A 25,490-nucleotide genomic window follows, 5' to 3' on the forward strand; every position below is an offset into this window, starting at 1 on the left:
GTCAGAGCCAGTTGCGTTCAGTCTGCGATTACAGTCTGTGTTCAAATTCCATGTGTAAGTATTTAAATCGGCTTCAGTCGCAGGAAACAATCGCTTGTATGTTGAGCACAGTCTTAGAATGTTTTAGCTAGTCGTTAAATGTGTGCCTGGCTTTAGGATTTACAATAACATTTGATTTAAGAACTCAAAATAAAAAAAGTAACAATCTTTTATGTTAATTGCTATCAAAATGTATGAGTTAGCTAACTCAGTACTCCAAGTTAGGAGCAATTAACCTGCATGAGTACTACAAACTCAAAACTTAATAGTTCTGCTTACTTAAAATTGGGAACATAACTCAAAAGATATGATGTAACGGAATACCTCAAATGTTTTGAGTCAGCCCAACTTATTCAGGTTTTCAGTGTTGGGGGTAACGCAAGTTATGTAATCAGATTACTTTTCTTAAGTAACTAGTAAAGTACCAATACTTTTACAAATTTACAAAATATTTGAAAAATAACTTGGATATTTTGTTAACAATAAGTAAAGCAAGTTACTTTGTTTTCTCATTTATTAACATCAGGAGTTTATTGACAGCTTTCCTGTCTCCATGTTGAGAAATCTGGAGTAAGTGCAAAGTGTGCGCCGTGTGAACATGATGGGTATTGTAGTTCTAGACTAAATGAGCATGTGTTCAATCACAAAAACAGATTCAGGATTCCTCAAAATTAAAACTAACAGTGAAATGCAAACTCAGAATATTAATCAAACCTGCAATAATTAAATATAAATAATACAAATACACTTCATGTATTTAATCTCACTTTATTAACCAATGTTTTGCCACTGACCTTCAAATCAGCCATACTAATAAACAAAAAATGACTAGATAAACTTCACATTTGTGTTTCTTTTCTTTTTTTTTTTCTTTTTAAATTGCCGTTTAACTTTCCTGATCCTGGTCGCTCTGCGACTGTGAATCATTTTCCGAATCAATTGGCTCAATTGATTCAGTTTCAAAAAGCTTCGTTTCTTCCTTTGCTAGTGACAGTGTCAAATCATCATAAAACAACATTTGCAACTAATTGTCACACAATACAGAAGCAGATTTATCATCCATGGGTAACTGATTGGATCATTTAAAGTCAAGTTATGTGAGAAAAATAAGTGGTTGGTGATGTCATCTGAAAAGGAAAGTGTCCTCAGAGAGGCAAAGCACATTTGAATGGGAATGGGCACTGTTGAATAATTGACAATAAGACCAGGAAAACACATTAAAAAGACTAAGAGGGTTAATTCTGATTTCATGACTTTTGTTCAAAACAAGATGCAATAGCCAAAAGCGTGCAGCTGTAGTTACTGTCCATGAGGCATCTGTATTTCACAGATCTACAGTGACACTTGGTGGTTGTCTGAGGCATTTCAACCTCCAAAGACTACATCATCACAGATTCCTTCACATTCCCACAAGACATCCAACCGCAAGTCTGTCAGGGCATGAAATTTCATTTAGTTTAAAGTGTTGTGAAGTCTTACATTTACCACATAATGACATAATGGGTATAATGTCAAAAGTTTCTTTATGTTCTCAAGGTAGCCTTCTCATCAAACACATGGAATGACGTACATAATGAAAGATGAAAGCCTGAAGGGTTTTGCTTATTGTGTTGTGTGGCTTCTGAAGGAGCTACAAAACTGGCAAAACAAGTTGATATTTTAAACTATAAAGGCCTGTTCACACAAAGGATAATAACTGTAACACAGATATAAAAATCATTCTGAACTTAAATCTAAATCCACACCATAACTATAATGATAATTGCACAGAGGAACCGTATCATTGGAATCACTTTCAAAGTATTTTTTCCAAAAGATGAACGATAAAAACTTTGACAGCCAATCAGAATCCATCCTGCTTTAAAGAACTCAAGCACTTAAAGCAGCAGACAACAAAACTGCATGTTTATAATAACCAGAATGATATCATGCTTTGGTGTTGACACTAATATATGTTATAGTTATTCTTGGTGTGAACGGGCTTCAACACTAAAAACTTAGAAGGTTTGATTTAGTCCCACATTTCAGTCTGTTTTATCTTAAATATTTCACAGTAGAAGATGAAGATTTCACATGAAGATTGCAAATAATAACAGACATGACAAGGACTTTTTTTATCATGTAAAAAATAGTCTGAAACAGTAACTGTGACAAGATGCATTTAAACCATTGTTTTTTCATAATGCAGATTTGAGTGTCACATGATGAATAATATGAAAGGCGCATCCATAATTTAGTTGTACTTCAGTAAACAGGACCCATCTGGATATGAACTCATCATCCATTTGAAAGCGAACCTCAGGTGTTTGAATAAGCTCAAGTGTTGGAGAGAGACGTCACGGTGTTCTGCAGCGCTGCCGAGCTCAGAAGATGAGATGAGATGTTAGGCTGTAGGGGTCGCACTGTCAAACAAACACACTTCATTTATTTCCTTCATAAAAATCAATCTTTTTAATTATTATGGCAACAACCTGGGGTTTAAAAGAGGAGTAATATTACTGATTTAATGGTGCACTATGTAACCTTTTTTTCCTGCAAAATCCATGCAGTTTTGTTTTTTAACAGCTAGAGGGCCATAGAGTACATAGAGTACCTTTAACTGCACTGACACTGCTGGATGAGAACATTTGAAATGAATTGAGCAGGATAATGACTGAATGAACTGAACTGAATTATTGAAGCTGAATAACACTATTGTCTTCTGTAGAGATGCTTTACAGCTTAAACTGATGAATTTTACAACATTGTTTTTTTTTTCTGTTATTTACAACTGTTATTTTCCTTTTATTAATGTGACGCTGCTTTGAAATGATCTGTATTGTATAAAGAGCTATATAAATAATGTGTCTTGACTTGAGAACAGGCAATAACACAATTATGCATAAATGATTTGTTGTGGTAATTGTCTGACCTGTGCTGCTGTGTTCTGCCGTAAGGTTCTGATTGGTCAGGCTCTCCTCACAGCTTTGCACTCGCTGAAACGACTCAAAGTTCACAGATGCATCATCTTCTGAAAGGCCATGTGCAACCTGTCCATCGCCGGGCCGACATACCTCAAAACGCACCCACTGATAACTGAAGAAGGGAGGCAAAAAGATACTTAATATTTTGCACAGTGGGCACTATGTCATTAATAAATTCATTTTTATGACTGAAAATGTTTTATGGTGGCTTCTTAGACATTTCAAAGCTTGCAGTAAAACTAATCTGATCACATTATTTTGGTGTGTAGAACAGAATCGAATGTTACTCACTTGCTGCACTTGCGAGCACCAGGACAGCTCTGGATCAGGTTCTGAATGGTGGGGTGAGAGAAACCAAAAAAGTCTGCTCCAGATGGGACAATGTTGATCAGGGGTTTGGCACTAGATAAAAAAAATAAATAAATAAATAAAGAGCTGGTTATAGGGTGAATCAAACACATGTCTGGGTCACAATGGTGGAAAAAGCTAAATGCAAGTTCATTAAGATTTTATTTTTAATGTTTTAATTAATTTTATTACAATTTTCTACACATATTACCATTCAAAAGTATGATTTTTTTTTTTTTAAATGTTTTTGAAAGAAGTCTCTTCTGTTCACCAAGGCTGCATTTTTATTTTTGATTTGATCAAAAATACAGTAAAATAATTAATATTGTAAAATATTATTAAAATTTAAAATAACTTTTCTATTGTAATATGTTTTAATATGTAATTTATTCCAGTGATCAAAGCTGAATTTTCAGCATCATTACTCCAGTCTTCAGTGTCACATGATCCTTCAGAAATCATTCTTATATGCTGATTTGCTGCTCAGAAAAAAAATCTTATTATCAATGTTAAAAACACTGCTTAATATTTTCATGGAAGCCTTGATACATTGTTTTCAAGATTCAGTATAGAAAGTTTAAAATAACAGCATTTATTAGGAGGAGGAAAGTTTGAGTGGCCTAAGACTTTCCAAGGATCAAAGCTGGAGAATTGCAGAGATTAAATGAGTCTTGGAGTCAGAAAGCCTAAAAAAAAAAAAAAAAAAAAAAAAACAGCATCTCATTTTTCTGAATTTCAAGAAAAATCCTCTGTTCTCAATCCAGAAACAATCTCCAGCATATTAAGTTGTCAGACACGACTGGAACTTCAAATGGGACTGGCTTTTATGGTCAGATGAAACTTAAAAAAAAAAAAAAAAAAAGAGCTTTTTGGCAGCAAACCCACCAGACGGGTTTGGTGCACACATGGATAAAAAGTTCCTAGTTTCTGCTAGAAATCCTATAATGGGCCGCGGTTGGATCTTCCATTAGGACAATGATCTAAAACAAACATCAAAACCAACACATAAATGTGTCACTGAGCACAAAATGAAGCTTTTGCCATGGCCGTCCCAGTCCCCTGACCTGAACCCTGAAGAAAATGAGTGGAGTGAACTGAAGAGAAGAAGAGCTGGAATCTGAAGGATCTGGAGATATTCTGAATGAAGGAATGGTCTCTGATCTCTTGTCAGGTGTTCTCCAAACTCATCAGGCATTATAGAAGAAGACTCAGAGCTGTTATCTTGTCAAAAGGAGGTTGCAAAAAGTATTGAATAAAAGGGTGCTAATAGTTGTGGCCAACGTGTTTTGGAGAAAAACATGTTTCATAATGTGATTTTGCCTCCACTTTCAATTCTTTTCCTTCAATGAAAGGTTAGATTTTTGTTAATTTTATGAATTAAAGCTCAAAAGGATAAACAATGCAGATTTATTTTTACAGTCATCTTTGATCATATTTTTCAAGGGTACCAACAATTTTGTCCACGTCTGTATTTTACAATTTAATTATCCTTTTTTGCATTACAGTAAAGAGGATGTTGGGAGACAAAGTGCTTTAACGTGATGAAAACATGGAAGATTTATACTAATAAATGCTGGTTTGCAATATGCAGACTAATTTAACTCCATTCAGTAATGAGCTAACATAAAATTGAATACCATGTTCTGAGAAATCCTTCAAGAACTGACCTGCGGGCAGCAATGGCTTTGAGCAGGTTTGCATGGCAGGCGAGGGCAGATGTGGCCACTATCGCATTCTGTGGGTCATCCTCTGGTGCGATCTCAAACTAAATATTACAAGAATGTTCAATTCATGTGGTTAACTTCTGCAGTAAACGTTTACAGACATCTTCATAACCAGGGTTATTTCACTATCTTTACAGAAGTACAAGCACTGATGCATTTAAAGGTCCCGTTTTTCGTGGTTTTTTGAAGCTTTGATTGTGTTTATAGTGTGCAATATAACATGTGTTCATGTTTCACGTGTAAAAAAAACACAGTATTTTTCACATAATTTACTTATCTGTATACCACTGTTTCCACTGTCATAAAAACAGGCTGATGACTTCCTTGTTCTATGAAGTCCCTCCTTCAGAAATACGTGACAAGTTCTGATTGTGCCAGCGGTTCCTGTGTTGTGATTCGACAGCAGCTTAGCGCTCCTTGCCCGGAAAGGTCACGCCTCTTACCATAACGTGGAGATGCACGTGCTCAGTGTTATTGTAAACATGTCTTTAATTTTACCCTATCAATTTGAGCCGGAATCAGACCCGGTGATTGGACTGCGGGATGAAAATAACAGCGTTTCGACGACATGGCGACAAACACACTCTACAAACGCAACTCTTGTGTATTCCTGTGGGCGGAGGTTAGTCAAAAAACTGTTTTAGTGACGTCATTAAAGAAGGAAGTAGAGGGATGTAGTCCAAACTGGCCGTTCGATGTAGGCGACTTCTGTTAAATAAAATATCTCGCTTGGCATTGAACTTTGAGCTTTAAAATTTTACAGATTTTATTTATACTCTAACAACAACATTACACACTAACTAAAGTTTGAAACATGGGATCACGAAGAACGGGACCTTTAATAGGAATATAGTATTTAAAAGCATATATTCCATTTAAAATTGTATATACATCAACATCAGGTCAATTAGCATAGATATGCATAAGTGAGCACCTGTGGTCCTTGGCCACCATCTTTGATTTGGCAGGTGTAGAGACACTTCTGATCAGGATTCTTCATGCTGGCGAAAACTCTGGTGCTGCAGAACCCCACAGGATAGATAGCAGTGTCGTCATGAAACAGAGCCCTGTCTGTGATGATCTACGGTAAAAACACAAACATATGAGCTTCAGGAAGAAAATATTTCTCACTGCCAAGAAAACAATAGTTACGACCTTTTTACACGTGTCAAACTATCCTGCAGAATGTAGCTCCAACCAGCTCCAAAACACCTGAATAGAAGATTTTAATAATCCTGAAGACCTTGATTAACTTAGTTGGCTGCGTGAGATTCTCCAGCTTTGTTGTTGTTAAAGCTGTCAAAGCTCCGCCCTCTTCTGGAAAGTGGGCCGGGAGCAGCAGCTCATTTGCATTTAAAGGGACACACACAAACAATGGCGTGTTTTTGCTCACACCCAAATAGGGGCAAATTTAACAAGCTATAATAAATGATCTGTGGGGTATTCTGAGCTGAAACTTCACAGACACATTCTGGGGACACCAGAGACTTATATTACATCTTATGAAAAGGGGCATTATAGGTCCCCTTTTATTAGAGTTGGAGCTAAATTCTGCAGAAATTGCCCTTTAAGAACCGAGTGTTATATCACATTAGAACTGGATGATTGTCTGACCTCTCCTAGGCTGTAAACGGTCAGTCCACCGAGCACGATGGGAAAGAGCGGCCTCCCAGAAGAGTCCAGCGAGATTGGCTGCACGAGCTTGCGCACTCCTCCCTCTGCTACCTTCCTCTTCTTACAAATCTTTTTCATGACTGAAAGTCAAGCAAACAAATGCTAACTATTGAATCTGCTCAAAATACAGACACCTATAACGTAGAAAACACTGTGGTGAGAAACACTCACGTTCTTCCCTGCCGTTCTCTCTTCCTCTCTCTTTTCGTTCTTTTTTGGGTTTCTTCAAAAGGCCGTCTTCAGATGCTGAGAGTCCAGCGGTCTGGCTGTGGCTCCCAGGTAGAGCGACGCCACCTGGTGTGCTGGAGCTCAAACTGACAGGCGTGTGTGTGCTGCAGCTGGGAGTCGAGACCGCCTCTCCTTCAGCCAGAGACTGATACTGCAACAGAGACTTCAGCAGGAATCTGGAGTAAAGAAATTAGATTAAGTGGACTTCTATACAAAACCAGTCAAAAGTTTGGAAACATTACTATTTTCAATGTTTTTGAATGAAGTCTCTTATGTTCATACAGAAAAAACAATAATATTGTGAAATATTATTACAATTTAAAATGATGGTTTTCTATTTTAATATACTTTAAAATATAATTTATTCCTGTGATCAAAGCTGAATTTTCAGCATCATTACTCCAGTCTTCAGTGTCACATGATCCTTCAGAAATCATTCTAATATGCTGATTTGATACTCAGTTATTATCAATGTTGGAAACAGTTGTGTTGCTTAATATTTTTTTTGGAACCTGTGATACTTTTTTCAGGATTTATTGATTAATAAAAGGTTAAAAAGAACAGCATTTATTCAAAATATAAATATTTTCTAACAATATAAATCTTTACTATCACTTTTTATCAATTTAACACATCCGTGCTGAATAAAATTAATTTCTTTCAAAAAAAAGAAAAAAATACTGACCCCAAACTTTTGAACGGTAGTGTATTTAAATAAATGCTGATATTTTTTTAACTTTTTATTCATCAAAGAATCCTGAAAAAGTATCACAGGTTATGAAATAATATTAAGTAACACAACTGTTTCCAACATTGATAATAAATCAGTATATTAGAATGATTTCTGAAGAATCATGTGACACTGAAGACTTAACTAATGATGCTGACAATTCAGCTTTGATCACAGAAATAAATTATATTTTAAAGTATATTAAAATAGAAAACTAGAATTTTAAATTGTAATAATATTTCACAATATTATTGTTTTTTCTGTATTTATTGTGAAATAAATGCAGCCTTAATGAGCATAAGAGACTTTGTTCAAAAACATTAAAAATAGTAATGTTTCTAAACTTTTGACCGGTGTATGTATAGTATATATATAGTCTAGTTTGTCATCAGGTCTTAAAATTTGGAAAATAAAGCCAAGATGGAAAAGCCATGGGTGACAAACTAAGGACACCCTATGATTCTGCTAAAAGGTGCACTTTCAGCAGCAATAACAAGAAGTAAACATTTTCCGTTCTGGAGGAAGTTTGGCCTTTCATTACAACGTTGCTCAAGTTTATTGAGGTTTGTGGGTATTTGTTCATGCACAGCTCTCGCCACAGCATTTCAGTCAGGATGAGGTCAGGACTTCACTTTTGACCAAGCTTTACAGAAAGCTCACCTTTGACTCAAACACTTTAAGACTCCTATGCTGTGTTTAGTTTTCTCCTCTGCTGTGGAACACAGTATGCTCTGTTTAGTTTTCACCAAGCCTTGTGCTGTGCATTATGGCCACACATTTCCACTTTGGTCATATCTGACCAAAGGACTTTGTTTCAGAAGTCTTGTGGTTAGTTCAAAAGCAACTTTGCAACTCTAAGCTATGCTTTTATGTTCTTTATAGAGAGATGAGGCTTTCTCCTGGCAACCCTTCAAAAAAGCCATACTTGACCTGTCTTTTTCTAATTGTACTATCATGAACTTAATCATTTAACATGTTAACTGAGGCCTGTAGAGTCTGAGGTGTAGTTCTGGGGTTGTCTGCAAGTTCTCGGAGCATTACACGGTGAGATCTTGGGGTGAATTTGCTGGGACGTCCACTCCTGGGAAGATTCGCAACTGTCTTGAATGTCTTCCAACTTGTGAGTGATCTTCCTCACTGTAGAATAATGGACTTCAAACTGTTTGGAAATGGCCGTATAACCCTTCCCAGATTGATGACAGCAAGATCATTGCTGATGTCTTTCCTCCTTGGCATTGTGTTAACACACACCTGAAGGCTCCAGGCCAGCAAACTGCCAAAACTTCTGCTTATAGGAGGCGATCACACTTGACATTTGATTAGCATTGCCTGACTGCTACTTACTATCTTAATTCCTATGTTAACAATAAGGGTATCCTTAGTTTGTCACAGGCCTAGTTTTTGTTAAAGAGTTTGGAAAAAATATGCATCAAATACAAAACTGGACTGTTATTGTCAGTACACAATTTTTAAAATAACGAATAAGTAATCTGAATTTCATTTTCAATCAAGAATATTTTGTAATGACAATAATTAAGTGTGGATGTACCTCCTTTCTTCTTTTGCCCGGACAAACTTCTCTTCCAGGTGAGCAATCTCATCATATAGCGCTGCATTTTCCTGGGAGTCAAAGGGCACAGATTCAAGCATGGTTACCATGATAATGTGCAAACTAAGCAATTACATATTTAAGCTGCGTTCCCACTGTCGCTAGTGGGTGTTCCCATTACTGCCTGGTAATATTTATGAATGACATTCATGAATGTTAATCCATGTTGTAGACACCAAATCAGTTTTCTTGTTGCTAAAACTGTTTTTTTAAGGGAACTAAATATAAATGGAATCAGTACATAAAAGATGATGGAAAAACAATGAGTGATCTTTGCCATTAGGGCTATTTATTCAGATTTTTTAAAAGGGGGTCTAATGCCATTTTATGCATTCTGACGGAAGTCGTTGGCAGCGCTGCACAGGACTAGCTTGAGAAATCACCTTTATCACCTTGTTTTTAGACCATGAAATCTACAATGTCATCAAAGAAGTGCATTTTTGGTTGTGGGGGAAAGATAACCTTGCTTCCCACAGAACCCAGCGTTAAGTGGAGCTGAGAGGTTTGTGCTCACTCATTACATTGATGCGCTCTCAACTTTTGTCATTAAAATAACCATTAAATTAACTATCAAAATAAGAATAAAATCATATCTGAAAGTTGCAATCACTTTTTTGTTGGTTAAAACGCATGGAGAATATCTTGTGTTTTTCCGTGGCTGCTCGAACCTCAGGATCGGCGCTTATGGTTTCATAAACGAGGCCCAGTTCTATGCTGGATTTACAGATCATTTGAAACTGAAAGATGGAGCGGTCAAAGCGATGATGATCCTGGTCATGAGTGGGAACCTGCAGGCGGTGAGTAAAACTGCATCAAATGTCTGTTTTGTTGGCAGTCGGCGCCTGAGTGCATATAATGTAAACAACACGAACGTATAATGAATCAAAAGTTATCCAGGAATAATGCGATGGTGTTTTGTGTGTGTTTAAATACATGTTTAGCTGAACATCGATAGCTTCACTACACAAAAGCTGCGCGTGCTCGTCACTCTTTTGCGTCGCCCACAGCACGCCTCCTGGAGCTTGGCTGTTTTTGGAAAGACTCGGTACAGCGTATCGGTCTTTTATAAATCTGATAAAACAAAAGACTTTTCAGAGATATTATGGATGCTATACTACTCTATAGGTACTCAAGATTAACATGATTGGAAGAAACTGTGTGTGTTATGTACCCTTTAAAGGATTAGTCCACTTTTAAATACACTTTTCCTGATAAATTTACTCACCCCCATGTCATCCAAGATGTTCATGTCTTTCTTTCGTCAGCCGAAAAGAAATGAAGGTTTTTGAGGAAAATCCAGGTTTATTCTCCTTACAGTGGATTTCAATGGCTACCAACAGGTTGAAGGTCAAAATTACAGTTTCAGTGCAGCTTCAAGGGCTTTAAACAATACCAGATGAGTAATAAGGGTCTTATCTAGCGAATCGATCAGTCATTTTCGAAAAAAATACAACCGTTTATGCTTTATAAACAAAATATCACCTTGAATGTACTTTCCGCTTCCGCATTCTTCATAACGCTTACGCTGAATGTCCTACGCCTTCCCTATTCAAGTTACGGAAAAAAACAAAACTGGCGCCGCGTTCGTTCCGTAAGTAGAATAGTCCATAGGTCATATTTTTTAAATTCCACTGTTGATTTGAATATTAAACAACTCTTCCTACTCTTCCAGACTTCAAAAAACGATGGTTGAAATAAAATGCTGCGTGGAGTCAACCAATCAAAATGCTGCATGAACTCAACCAAACAGCATGTTTAGTGCCCAAGTCCCACCCCAGAAAGTTCCGGAACTTTGAAAAAAGACTACCTCATGAGCAGGGACTTTCTGAGGGGGAATTTTTTTTTACCCAGAACTTCATTTAGACTCTAGTTCCTGCAGTCGAAACACACAGAGTACCACTCTAAAGTCACTAGTTCATGGGGAAAGTTCTGTGGTGGAAACACAGCCTGTGTTATTGGTATAAAAACTAAAAAACTTGCACTCACAAATATCATGGCACGGGCAGCCTTGCGCAGACGGATGTACTTCAGACGGTACTTCTCATTCTGGTTTTTGCGGGGACCTTTCCTGACCTTCGCCCTGGACTCACCATGGCTTGTGGGGGAAGGCAGATGACCCAGAGACGAGCCAGACCCTGAACTTGAGAAGGTTGACTGAGCAGAAAATGCCTGCAATGCATGCTGTCTCTCTTCATCAGTCTGCAAATGTGAGTTACAAAAAGATCAGAGTTTAACAGACAAAAATACAGCAGAAAAAAGTTTATTACAGCTTCACATGGGTTATGTTGGGAACTATTATAGGTGAAGTGTGTCATCTCAGTATAATGAACATACAAATAAGACAATTAGAGGTGTAACTATATTTTTTGCATTCCGATTCTGACATCCGATATCTCTGTCTTATTCTTTGGATTTTGCCCATTTTCCTCCACTTGTTACCGCTAATTTTCTGCCACCATTATGTGCACGCAGATGCAAGTGACATATCTGTGACATCTGCTTCAAATTGGTCTATTGTGTGCCAATTTCCTCGATCAAAAAAATTGGCAAGTCTGTAGGATTTCAAAAAACACACTTCACCTTTAAAGTTGACCACACCAAATATAATTCGAGATCATCAAATACGTGCATCAAAATTGATGCAGACTCCAAACAACATATAAAAATAAGAAAATGATGACTGGACAGTTGCCTTAAAAGCAGCACAAAAAAACAACAACAAAACAATGTGGCACTTGTGTCCTAATGAAAACAATTTCTAATTTAAAATTAGTGTAAAACACTGACAGCTAACTGACATGTGCTCATCGACTTACCAACAGGGCAAAAACTCCATTTCTGCTCTCAATCCTCTTGAAGCGTCTGCTCCCTTTCTGTGTCTGTAACACAGCGTGAAACTAAAGCAAACGCTGCAGGCTGACTTTTCATGTAGACGCTCTGTGACAGACTGCTCTGACTTTACCCTTTTTTCCTAAATCAGTCATTCTAAAACTTAAATCAATGTAAAAACGAAAGACACATACAAATGAAATCATGCACTAAATTAAACACATTGCTGGTACTGAATGGAAACCAAAGTAAATATGGTACACGACTGACAGTGTCATAAATAACGCTGTGCCACTCACCTCTCGATACATGACCGCCTCGAGGCTCGACTTTGCGCTGTGAACAGGGTAAGAGAAACAGCGTTTATCTCGACATTTGTGCATGACGTTATAAATATATAAACCTAAGGAGCATTTCTGTACTTTGACTGCACCAGTCCACGATCAATGATCCGCTGCTTGATCTCCTTGATGTGCATGGGCCGCCCAGCCTCTTCCAGAACAATCTTAAAAATCACAAAAATCATTGATTTGATCACATGACACTTGTGTGAAATAGCAGGGTTTAAGAGAGATCTTCACCTGAGCAGCATCGAGCCATGTGAGGTTCGGTTTGTCTGCAACCTCACTGGGGGTTTCACTGAAAAAGAGGCAAGGCAAGTTTATTTATATAGCACACTTCATACACAATGGTAATTCAAAGTGCTTTAGATGAAAAGGAGACAAATACATAAGAATAAAAATGGAATGCATAGGAAATAAAAGTAACAAAGCGGAGAATACCCCTATCTGACGAGTTATTCACTCAGCATATTTGTTCTATGTATTTTTTAATTTGTCTCTTCCCCATATTGGCTGTCTTTCTCTGTGGTTTTCTCGTCACCTAAATAATCTGTTGGACATCTCCAATAGATCCGATTTTTCACCTAAAATCAGCCAGGAAGAGCTCTTGGACTGACCCTCCAGTTAATTTGGCCACTGCTTTCACCATGTGGTTTCAATTTTGTTTTTAATCAAAGAAATCTCTTAACCACACTGGCTCACCACAGCGCAGTTTCAACCACTATGGTTTTTGTTCCATTTTTCCCAAATCAGTAGTATAATTTTCTATGTCATTTTTAATTTGACTCATACTCTCTGACATCCCCATGATTGTTGTTGTCTGTGGTTATTTCGCCACCTAAATAATCATCTCCATAGTTCTTGCAATGTGGTAGGTTGTAGGTCATAATAATGCAGTAATCTCAGTTATTTTAAATATTATTTATAGTACTGAACAAAATAATATACTAGAGATACACCGATGTATTGGCTGCCGATATTTATTGGCCGTTTTTGATCAATCCATCTGGAGAACAACCAATCGCATAATCGGCTATTGCATGAAAAAAGGCAGATATAAAACTGATGGTTTATTAATTAACTGTGTGAAGGCACAATCTAATATATGCTGTGCTGCTGTCTGTGTTTAATGTTAATAATAATAATAAAAAAAGAAAAAAATTTGCGGAATCCAGTCATAAAAAACGGAATTTACAGCATATTGCGGAATTCTACGGAATTTGTTGATGAATAAATAAAAAATAAGTCAGAACATTTAAATCAAATCATGATATAGACTAGTGTATATGAGTGTTAAGCCACAAAAAGACTATTTAAATACGAATCCTGCATGTTCTGTGTCTCTGTGTGAATGAATGGCGCCAACGCGTGGTTTTATTTACCACTGAAGCACGAGTGACACTCGTGATGTTTTTCAGCCTCACTATATGAACTTCATCACTTTGTGGGCATTTTAAAGATTCATTTGAGAAAATCTACCTATCATAAAAAGAAACTCAAAGGTCTTCACAGCAACCCGTCAAAATAAAAGTTCAGTTTAACAAAGTACTTGTGACAGAAATATATTACTGTTGTACAGTAGAATTTAACTACATCTCAATGCCATAATAATAATAATATTATATGGATTTAATTTATACAGTAAAGAATATGCAGTGTTATTTTACTTTTTTGTTTTTTTTTTTAACTTTATTTCTGTACCTGAAACTGTTAAACCTACCTAAAAGCACTGTATATTTCATATGCATCTTTGTTCTGTTGTATTTATGTTGGCCTGCTGCAGTGTTTCCCACAGGATTTTGTGAGACCGTGGTGGGTGGACATCCGTTCCTGTAAGGGGGTCCGGGGGCATGCCCCCCAGAGGAAAATTTTGTACATTTTAAATTTAAATGGATAAATCTGGTGCATTCTGAGAGCAAAATTAAGTGACTAGATCAATGAAGAAATTTGTTCTCTTGTAAACAATTTTGTGCTCTAAAAGTAATTTATTTATTGGTGATGGTAGGGCACATTAGTCACGTACACAACATGTAGTAGGCTAAATGATCGGTCATAAGTGGTCAAACATGTAGATTATACATTTAAACCATTAAAAATATGTAGCAAAAGAGGTTACTTTTGTTGAATTAAAGGTCCCGTTCTTCGTGATCCCATGTTTCAAACTTTAGTTAGTGTGTAATGTTGTTGTTAGAGTATAAATAAAATCTGTAAAATTTTAAAGCTCAAAGTTCAATGCCAAGCGAGATATTTTATTTAACAGAAGTCGCCTACATCGAACGGCCAGTTTGGACTACATCCCTCTACTTCCTTCTTTAATGACGTCACTAAAACAGTTTTTTGACTAACCTCCGCCCACAGGAATACACAAGAGTTGCGTTTGTAGAGTGTGTTTGTCACCATGTCGTCGAAACGCATTTTCATCCCGCAGTCCAATCACCGGGTCTGATTCTGGCTCAAATTGATAGGGTAAAATTAAAGACATGTTTACAATAACACTGAGCGCGTGCATCTCCACGTTATGGTAAGAGGCGTGACCTTTCCAGGCAAGATGCGCTAAACTGCTGTCGAATCACAACACAGGAACCGCTGGCACAATCAGAACTCGTTATGTTTTTCTGAAGGAGGGACTTCATAGAACAAGGAAGTCATCAGCCCGTTTTTATGACAGTGGAAACAGCGGTATACAGATAAGTAAATTATGTGAAAAATACTGTGTTTTTTTACACGCGAAACATGAACACATGTTATATTGCACATTATAAACACAATCAAAGCTTCAAAAAACCACGAAAAACGGGACCTTTAAGTTATTAGTGGGAGCCTGTATCTATACATCTGTATTTGTGGAACTAATGGTCACTCTTTGATTTGTTAAACAATCCAGAATGCAGTAAACTAGGTGAGTAGCCTATGTAATTCAGTGGCAAAAAGCATGCTAGCCTAATTCTTGAAAAAAAAAAAAATTTGCTCAGTAATTTTATAAATCCAAATGTTAATAAAAATTTTAAAATTACTATTTGTATTCTTATGAAATGAAAAAAAAAGATTTATATTAGATTTATATGTAAATAATTATATGTATTTATATTAATGTAAGATTAAAAGACAATATTTTAAATGTATTGTGCAGATTTTTAATGGGGCAACAAGATATGATAGATACGACAGAACAAAATAGGGTATTAATAATATTTCAGTGTGCAAAACCATAATATGAAACGCTTCAAAACAGCAGCTCTTTGATTGCTGATTGACAGCTGTACGTTAGCTGAGGGAAGACGAGTTTCTGACCGTGAACTTAACGATGTATAACGTTACTCCCTCACATGAAGCTATGGAATGGCTTCAGATGACTTTGAATATAGTGCACGAAAACTTAATTGGTGCTAATCTTGGTGCGCATACTTATTTTGCTCTATGACTTCCACTTTTGCTATAAAAGAGCGCAATTTTCAGACGGTTATTTAAATATCGTGACAAGCCTAATTTCCGTTTCATTTTGAGACTGTGGCGGGACAAATTAGAATGTGGCGGGCCGCCACAGTCTAGTCAATGTATGGGAAACACTGTGCTGAATGTTAAATGGATCCAGTCCATGTTCATTAGAAATGATTTGATGATGCAGCTGAAATAAACTAGCTAGTATAACTTAATGCATGGTTTTTTGCTGATTTAAAACATGATCAAAACTAGGGCTATGCAATATGGACAAAATAATCATATTGCGATTTTTTTAATCGCGATATAATTTTGGCTATTGTTTTTGCTTTTTCAAATATGCTACATTCTAAATGTATTCAGTGCACAAGAAGTGCATAACAAAACATTTCACAATTAAATAACATAGTATTAACAGCTTGATAAACAGAGATGGCATCTTTTAATATCTTTTGTCATTTCAGGCTGGCTTTGAGGTGTGCTTTTGTTAGTTCCGATTGACTTTGTCGACATGCATTGATCATACAGTTTTTTTATGGCGCCGTTTTAAGTGCTGGAACAGGTTTGTTGTATTGCCCCGTTTCGTTGCAATAATCTCACAGGTCTTGCAAATTACCTTGCTCTCCGACACATCCTCTCTCCTGAATCCAAAATATTCTGAATTAAAATATAAATAAATTAATAAATAAAATTGCATTCTTATGCGATTTAGAAATTGCATGTGCTCAAATCGTGATTGTTTTGCAATTGCGATTAATTGCACGGCCCTAATCAAAACACTATTTTAATGACAAAAATAAGAGAGCAAGTGACAAATATCAGTATCAGCCAATAATTGTCTGTTAAAATCGGTATCGGTCCCAAAAAATCCTATTGGTGCATCCCTACCTCATACTAACACCCAGTGAGATGCACAGCCCTAATGATAAAAGTGTGCTTAATTGTATTCAATCTGCACTTGTATGGCCTGTTGCATGAAACTAGCTAAACAAACTCAGAGTAAGTTTAGAGTTGACAAAACCATACAAATCAAACCTGGTTTAGATTGAGTTAAGCAGGATCAAAAATAGTGAAAATAGTGCCTAAAAATGCTGTCTAGGTGGGCATCTCTTTAGTTGAGACACAGCCATGGTAAATTTTCACAGTACAGAAAAAAAGTACAGTTCTGATAGTATGAGATGGTAATACAACTGAATGTTGGCACTAAATGTGCCATGGTATTTATTTACATGGTCTAGGGGGGGGAGAGCGGGGTAAGTTGTCACACTTTTCACACTGTCTAACATTTACTGAGCATCATACATCACAATGGTATAAATGTCATACCAAATAAAAGAAGGAAGTCTTGGGTACATATGTTGTATTCATTACATTTTCATATCTTATCTCATTACGGAAGTTGTAGACAGTTGAATAGAGAATGTGCACTTGTGACAATTTGCCCCATCGGCAGGTAAGTTGTCACACTAGATTATCTAAAAAATAAGAACACAACTACTTAATTGTTATTATTGATTGTAGTTTTTAAATTCAAACCAGAACTGGAAATATAAACAATCATGCCTAGAGAATTTGGAAAAACAATTATTTCAATCCAAACAATACACATTTCAATCAAAACACATTAAGTGGCAAGACCACTTTACTTTAAACTCAAACTTTCTCTGGCTTGCACATAGATCCATGATAACCGAATGGAATACTGCAGATAACTCGCTTAACATGTTAAATCTCTGAACATAACTGACTTAACATGTTGAACCTCTTTTTTGAGCATGTTCTATGTGTTTATTTGTACTGGGGCAAGTTGTCACACGTGATGACTTGCCCCAAAGTCATTGAGACAACTTGCCCCAAACTGACATGTGTGCTAATGTTGGCTAAATCTCAAGGTGAGCTTAACATAGACACGTTATTGTCTCCTCTATGTTGTGCAAAATAATCATTTTTAACATTCATACCTAACAAAGTTGTATTGCATAAAATTTAAAGTGCAATTTTTTTACTTTTCAAGCCAAAAAATAAGAAAATTGTGCTAACCTCAGATTAGAGCGATCTTGACCACATGTGACCAGGAAGTCGACTATGGAAGAAGTAGTCACACAAAGTGGCTATTTGATTTTTGAGATAGAGTCTCTAGTTTTGGAGTTATGAAGAGTGTGACAACTTACCCCGCTCTCCCCTACTGAGCAACCACTTATGAAAAAAGCAACATTTTCCTACAGATATCATAGTACTGCAATGTTTTTGGACATGTAACGTACTTTACTAGTGCCATTTTTTTTTTTAATGAAAACACAATGGTATACTACCATCACTGCACCATGGTAGTGCCACAGTACTGTGCCCATTATGTGACTTCAAACCATATCATGGTACCTCTCCCTAAACCTGACTGCAGGCAGAGATTTTCGGTTATAATTGTGTGGCTTCACTGCGTAAGTGAAGGGGAATGTTTGACTAAGATCGCAGTGGATCCTCCACCCAAACTCACGGGTCAAGACTCTCAGCGGTTCCAGTCAGGCTGCTCATGCTGTCCAGCGCTGGAAACAGGGAATAACTGCCCTGCCCATCCGCCTCCATCTCTGACTCAAAGTTCAGCGAATCCATTACTGTCCGGTCAGAGCTTTACAGCAGCTTTACAGCGATGTCTGAAACGAAATAACACACATCATAAACTGTGCTAATAATGTTAGGCTAAAAACAAACCACACGATCCAGCTGTGCAGAAATACAGGTCGATGTAAGTTCACCTGCGATCTCACTCACTCACTCACTCATTAGCGTGTACTCATGCTGTGCAGGGAAGGAAAATGCTTCTGGTCTTCAATTTGCTGAAATGTTTGATTTAGCATTTGTTCTCAGAGCTCATGGGAACCACTGATGAATTAGTCGTTCATGTTTCCGGGGGGCACATTTAAGGAGCACACAACACATCAGCGTCGGAGCCATCTAATGGATATTTTATGATTTAGCATGTATCTTAACCCTCTACTGCACACATGTTGATGGCACATGAAAAAAAAAATATTCCACATCATTTTTTTGGTTCATTTGGGAACATTTTATTGATTTAAAAAAAATGTTTTCCCCCCACCCTCCCCCAACCCCAAAATATTTTTTCGTTGCCTCAGGGCAACGTTGTGCGACAATGGTACAGAATCATAGAGAAAATTATCATCAAAATCTATTTTTTTTTTTAAATATTTCAAGAAATTATTAAGTAAAAAGGGAAAAACACTTGAAAGACATTGATATATTGAATTTGATAAATGCATGTCATCATGTAGTGTGCTATGCCATAATGCACTTCATGTAATAAGATTTCACTCCGTACGAAACTTAAAAAAGCAGTTCTCTGCTGTGAAATAGTGGTGTATGTTACAATTTTTTCACATCACTTTGGGTAATCCGTCACACTCAGGAACCTTGTGTGACGGTCTTGCCTGGGTGGTCTTCCTGCTGCACAATGGGGAACACGTAGAAATAAAGGAAACAGCACGGAGAATTAAAATCACTTCCACAGCATGTCTCATTATCTCTGCTGTGGGTGGTCCCTATTTCACGTGCTATATGCCATCACGTAGCAGACAGATGGCGCTGTCCCCATTTATGCATTAATTTAACACTTTTACACACCGTTACATGCACCCCCCCTTAAATTATGCTAAACTGGGTAAGCGCCTATACAGTAGAAAACTTAACACAAGAACTAGAAAAAGGGAGAGAGAGAGAGAGAGAGAGAGAGAGAGAGAGAGAGAAAAAAAGAAACTGATAGATGACAGTGTGAATGTCCTTGACACATTTCAGCATAAATGTCAATTACAAAATTCCTCCATAGGAAGTATGCAAGTATGGACCGGTACCAAAATCCAGACTTAACATAGACTTAAAGAGATGCCCTAAACACCTCTCTTTACATACACAATTCAAGGATAGAAATTACTTCTTAAAAGACTATTTAAACTCAAAATGTCTAGAGCCAACTTATAAGTTACCCACGAAAAAGGCTTTTCACTAGCCTGGATGCCAGCCGAACTTAGCCCCGCCCACAACATTTTGAGGTCGGGGAGTTCGGTCTGGACTCGATCCGTAGAGGAGTAATTATGCCCGAACAGAAACTGTTCGGACCAGTCACATTGTCAGGGCGATGATTGACAGATTATCACCAGAAACGTAATCAGCTACGTCATCAAAGAGCGCTTGGGGAGTTTGATTGACAAGTGATCTAACCAATCAGAACGCCGCATCCGCCATTTTGTCCAACAAAGCAGTCAGGAGTTAGAAGATTAACCTCGGTGGAGTTAAACTTGAAAAATTGTGCATATTGACGTCTTTCCGCGTTTGAAACAACATTCATTCTCATGTTCATTTGATTCTATAAATGGACTAGTAGGAAGAGATGATCGGTTCACGAGCCTCTTGAGCTGAGGCGCTACAGCAATCTGTCATGGTCATGGTCACAACCCATTAAAGAGCCACAAAACGGTTTTTATTGTTTGAATTTTTTTAATAACTACACAGTTTGAAAGCTGGGACTTTGTTTAATATCATAAGTAACCTGCTCTGTCTCGTCTGTCGATGTGTTGTCAGTATCCTCTTTGCTCCGCGATGTATTTTCCACTCTGTGTGGCGTGACAGCGCCACGACTTGTCGGACAAAGCAACAGTAACTAAGGGGGGCGGGTCTTTGCGAAAGGTCAATTACTTTACAACAATGATGACTTTTCCTGAACTGAGATGTGTAAATTCCGCCATCGTGTCCGTTATAGAAGATATTGACAGCGCATTAATTTTAAAAAAGGAACAGAGGACCGCGATCAAGGCATTTGTCGATGGGAAAGATGTCTTTGCCGTCCTTCCTACGGGATTCGGCAAAAGTTTGATTTATCAGCTGGCCCCGATGGTCGCTAAGAAGAGTTCTGTTGACAACTATGCGTCGCTCAACATACATCACTTACTCTGTAGTTCTGATTGGTTGTAGGTCTATCCAATTCCTGGATCGGTTGAAATACGCCCCCATAATCAAAGCCCAATGGAGCAGTATCAGACTCATATTCGAACTAGAATTGAGTATGACCACGTCAGGCTAGCTTTTCACCACATCAAAAAGAGAATTCACTGAAGGTGATGAATCATGCACAAACTGACTATGCATCTCACAGATCAATCTTTGTGGAGGTTTAATGGTCCTACCAGCCCTAGTACTAATTGTGTCTGTATGAATGTGTTTTGGTTGATTGCATATTACAGGGTCCACTGTATCCGGAACAGGGTTATTGACTACGTGTGAAAGTGGAAAAACTGGCAGGGTCAAGGAATTCTGAGAGGAACTCTGATCTAACTCATCATCATGAGGTTGTTCTTCATCCAACAAATGCGGGACATCACTTCCCTGTTCAGTGCATACAGAGCTACTACGGGTATCAGAGTCTGCTCTTGAATTGGAATTGTGCACATCTAAAGAACACTGAATTTCAGACAAAACAACTGAGTCGCCATCATTATAGGGTTGGGCGATATATCGCATGGGATTCTCACGCGCATTTCGTCAGTAAAGCCGGTTCCCTGATTACCTCTAAATCGCCATCACCTGCTTTAAAATGGAGCGCCTTTTAATAGACAGAGCCGTAGTTCACTGATAAGCCACGCAAAATCGGGTTCATTATCGAAGTCGATTCATCTTCGATACTGAACGCGATTTTGCGTGGCTTCTCCGTGAACTACGGCTTTGTCTATTAAAAGGCGCTCCATTTGAAAGCAGGTGATGGCGATTTAGCGGTAATCAGGGAACCGGCTTTACTGACGAAATGCGCGTGAGAATCGCATGCGATATATCGCCCAGCCCTACATCATTATCAGGGCAGCTGTCCTGATCAGACTGCATAACCCAGTGAGCTGTTCTCTTATCACTCTCGGGATGATCAGGCAAGTCTGTAGTTGAATCACTTGAATGGGACTTGGATGGTAAATCGACCCCATCTTTGTACAGAAAGTTAACAGGGAGTAAGAGATTGCTGTGCACAGTCTTTTCTCTGCCTGTTTCAGTGTCTCTTATCCGATAGACATTAATGGATGATCTCACTGACATCACTTCGTAAAGGCTGGACTCCCAGTTGTCTGCAATTTTCCGTTTGCCACGCTCACCACGGTTCGCCAGAAGGACTCTGTCACCAACAGTCAAAGGTGATCCTTTCACTTTACGATTGTAGATCCTTGCATGCCGAGCTTGCTCAGTAGAACTGTGCTTCTGTGCAATTTTCGCAGCTTTGCCAAGATCACATTTGAGCCTGGATACGAAATCTGAATATTTAACAACAGTATCATCCTTGAGAACATGTTGAAACATCACATCGATTGGAAGACGTGGAACTCTCCCGAACATCAGATAGAAAGGCGCAAAGCCTGTGGTCTCATGAACGGTGCAGTTATAACAAAATGTCAGCATCTGCAAAGACTGTGGCCACTTGGCTTTGGACTCGGGAGGTAAGGCTCTTATCATGTTCCCTATGGTCCTGTTAAAGCGTTCTGTGATCCTGTTTCCCATCGGGTGATAAGGAGTGGTGTGGGACTTCTTGACACCTGACATATTCAACAACTCATTCATTAATTTGCTCTCAAAGCTTGGACCTTGTTCCGAATGCACTCGCTGAGGGAATCCGTAAACACAGAAGAGACCATTCCATAGATGATGAGCAACCTGTTTTGCAGACTGGTTCTTGCAGGGAAAAGCGTAGGCTAATTTAGTGAAATGGTCTGTCGCTACCAGAACATCCACACTCTAGTCACCCCGCTCTGCTGTCCAGAAATCGATACAGATGAGTTCCATCGGCTCAGAAAGTGTTGAAAGTGTTGAACTTGAGACTTAATGTACTCACTTTCTGGAAGATCTTCCACAGCAACGTATGGAGAAACATCTGCAATCTTTGCATTTCTTCTTAATGTCAACACACTGTTAGTGGGATTTATAACTTTAACAGGTATCCAACCGTCGCCCCATAAAGGTGTAATGACTCGGCCTACCATGTTCTGCTTAGGGCTGCATTTGGATTGGGTAGGCTCCACAAGCACTGTACTACCCACAGACATCGCAGTGCTGACAAGAAGCTTGCCCCATACAAGATGTTCACTCTGCGGTTGAAGCGTCACACTGTGCTTGAGCTTAACAGTACCTACTTTTTCAGGTATGTGATCGCCTCTCCATTTCTGTGTATTGGACAGTAATGAAATGAACTCCAAACTCTCACTTTCTTCATTACCACTTGGTAGTGAGACCAATTTTCAATAGTCATCAGTATTCTTTAGGAGAGTCAGCAGGCTTTTGATGGCGTTACTGCCCAAGATCATCTCATCTGTCTGGCCTGGAACGATCAGCACTGGTATTATCATTTTACATCCATAAACACAGACAGACAGATCATACATTGCTGTTGGTGTGACTCGATGACCACCACATCCAATGATCACAACATCATTGGCAGGACACTTTGACAACTTAGAAAGGCTCTCCAACAATCTTGCTTCAGCTGCCTTGCTGAGAGTGCAGGCCATTGAACCACTGTCGAGTAATGCAGTGAAAGATGGGCCATTTTCTACAGATACAGTCGTGTAAAATAATGAATCAGCTCTGGGGACTCGTTGTATTCCTTGAAAGACAGCAGTTTTATCAGGTGAGACACTGGGTTTGTACTGCTCATATACGGACTCATAATCTTGTGTGTCAAAGATGGGAGGGTTATCAATCTGGTCTGTACTAACCTCCCTTACGCACAGACCTGTTAGTTTTCCTGTGTGGGCTGAGACAGTTGTCGTCTTCTCCTAGGGCAGAAACGTCTGGAGTGACCTGGAGACTGACACTGAAAACACAGTCTGTGCTCACGGCCATGTGTTAAGGCAGAGTGAGCAGCATCATTGCAGATAGCACACGGCAAAGCATCCAAACCTTCAATCCTAGGAAGTCTGTTAAAAGGCTGGTATTTAGGATGAGACTGAGGTCGGTTAGTATTGGTCAGCAGGACTTTCTCAAGCATGTCAATGACCTTTTCAAGAGCAGAGAAATCTGTGCTTTTTTGTTGTTGTTCGCACACCGTGGGAGCGGGCACCGGAACTGTCTTAACATCAATCTTGTTGACTGAAACTCTTTCACTTTGGCTGCGATGCACTGTACTTGTGGCTTTGAAAGATAAATCAGACTGGTAGTCATTAAGGACAGCCTGAACTTCATGTGCTGACCACTTGTCAATCGGTTTGGACCTGAAGGTTAAGGCTAAGTCTTTACTTGGGCAGTGTCTAATAAACATGCGCACTATTTCCACACTGGGCTTGTCAAGTGTTTTACCTTGCTCTCGTAGGCATTCTGAAACGACATCTGCTGCTTTGTTGAGTCTCAGCCAGTAGTCGTATGGATTCTCATCCTCCTCTGGCAAGGTAGTGTAAAAATCAGGAAGAGGGACAGGCGAGTAGTGATTGCAGCTAAAATGTTTACGCAACAGGCTGTAGACAGAATTTGGACAGACAGTAGTGGAGGAGTCACAGTTCCTGATCCAGAATTTGACTACATCTTTTGCTTTACCATGCAGGTGTACAAGGATTTCTTCTACATGTTCTTCGGCACTCATGTTGTTCTTTTTGACAAATGTCCTCATCAGATCTTCCCATTCTTCAATTTCAATTGTGTCAGAACCATCTCCTCTGAATGAAGCTGGCTCCTTGATTTTTCTGTGCTGAATTACTTGGTTTTGTGACAAATTTGCAATGCTTGAAGAGCTTGTAGCCTTATTGTCTGGGTGTTGTCTATTTGGGGTGTCAGTGCTATAAGGACTAAGATGAGATATAATGTTGTCTGCTAACTGTTGACCAATCTGATGGACAATTGAACTCATTTGTCCTAACATATCAGGTACACAATGTTCAACATTAGGTGTTGACGTGATCACTTCACTAGGTTTATGAATGACATTTGACTGCATGTCTGATGCATCACACTCTGCGCACGCAGTGCACACCCTTCTGGTAATGCCAGGTCTACTATCACTATTGCCAGTATTGGGGCTGTCCACTGAAAAGGGAATTGGTACACCTAAAACCCCTCTGCCTCTGCCCACTGGACTAGGAGTGAATTGGTCAGGCAAATATCTATTGCTGTCACTCATTATGGACATTAAAATGTGCTACAAGTGTACATACACAAATAAACAAACTCAAAATTAAATGATCAGAGTGAAAAGTCCAATAAATTGAAAAAGGATAAAGCAAGAAGTCCCTTATGGAAAGGCTGTGAACCGATGATGAGCTGTTGAAACGATAAAGGATCCTTCCAGAATGCAGCAACACAGTAATCTTTAACAACTTGCCTGAAGACGTGACCCAAAGCAACATAGCGGCATCACAACTTCACGGCACCAATGTGACGGTCTTGCCTGGGTGGTCTTCTTGCTGCACAATGGGGAACACGTAGAAATAAAGGAAACAGCACGGAGAATTAAAATCACTTCCACAGCATGTCTCATTATCTCTGCTGTGGGTGGTCCCTATTTCACGTGCTATATGCCATCACGTAGCAGACAGA

The 25,490-nt window shown here is 38.5% G+C and overlaps 1 protein-coding gene across 5 annotated transcripts; it reads right to left on the minus strand.

The window, feature by feature from the left end:
* Positions 1–791: 791 nt before the first annotated feature.
* tbrg1 (transforming growth factor beta regulator 1) lies at positions 792–18,861 on the minus strand. 5 transcript variants are annotated; one of them, XM_048168693.1, is made up of 15 exons: positions 18,701–18,861; positions 18,418–18,574; positions 12,726–12,783; positions 12,567–12,649; positions 12,444–12,480; positions 12,132–12,194; positions 11,302–11,514; positions 9,256–9,326; positions 6,920–7,152; positions 6,689–6,828; positions 6,009–6,155; positions 5,018–5,115; positions 3,294–3,404; positions 2,951–3,114; positions 792–2,441 (listed from the first exon to the last, which is right to left on the minus strand). In XM_048168693.1, the coding sequence occupies exons 2-15, from the start codon at positions 18,531–18,533 to the stop codon at positions 2,356–2,358; spliced, it is 1,620 nt and encodes a 539-aa protein (XP_048024650.1). In that variant the 5' UTR covers positions 18,534–18,574; positions 18,701–18,861; the 3' UTR covers positions 792–2,355. The 5 variants fall into 5 exon arrangements, with proteins under 5 accessions (XP_048024650.1, XP_048024652.1, XP_048024651.1 ...); XM_048168695.1 differs by having other exon boundaries at positions 18,697–18,838; XM_048168694.1 differs by having other exon boundaries at positions 18,677–18,834.
* Between the last annotated feature and the right edge of the window lie 6,629 nt (positions 18,862–25,490).

This window comes from Megalobrama amblycephala, linkage group LG19 (genome assembly GCF_018812025.1).
Source record: "Megalobrama amblycephala isolate DHTTF-2021 linkage group LG19, ASM1881202v1, whole genome shotgun sequence".
Lineage (NCBI taxonomy): Eukaryota > Metazoa > Chordata > Actinopteri > Cypriniformes > Xenocyprididae > Megalobrama > Megalobrama amblycephala.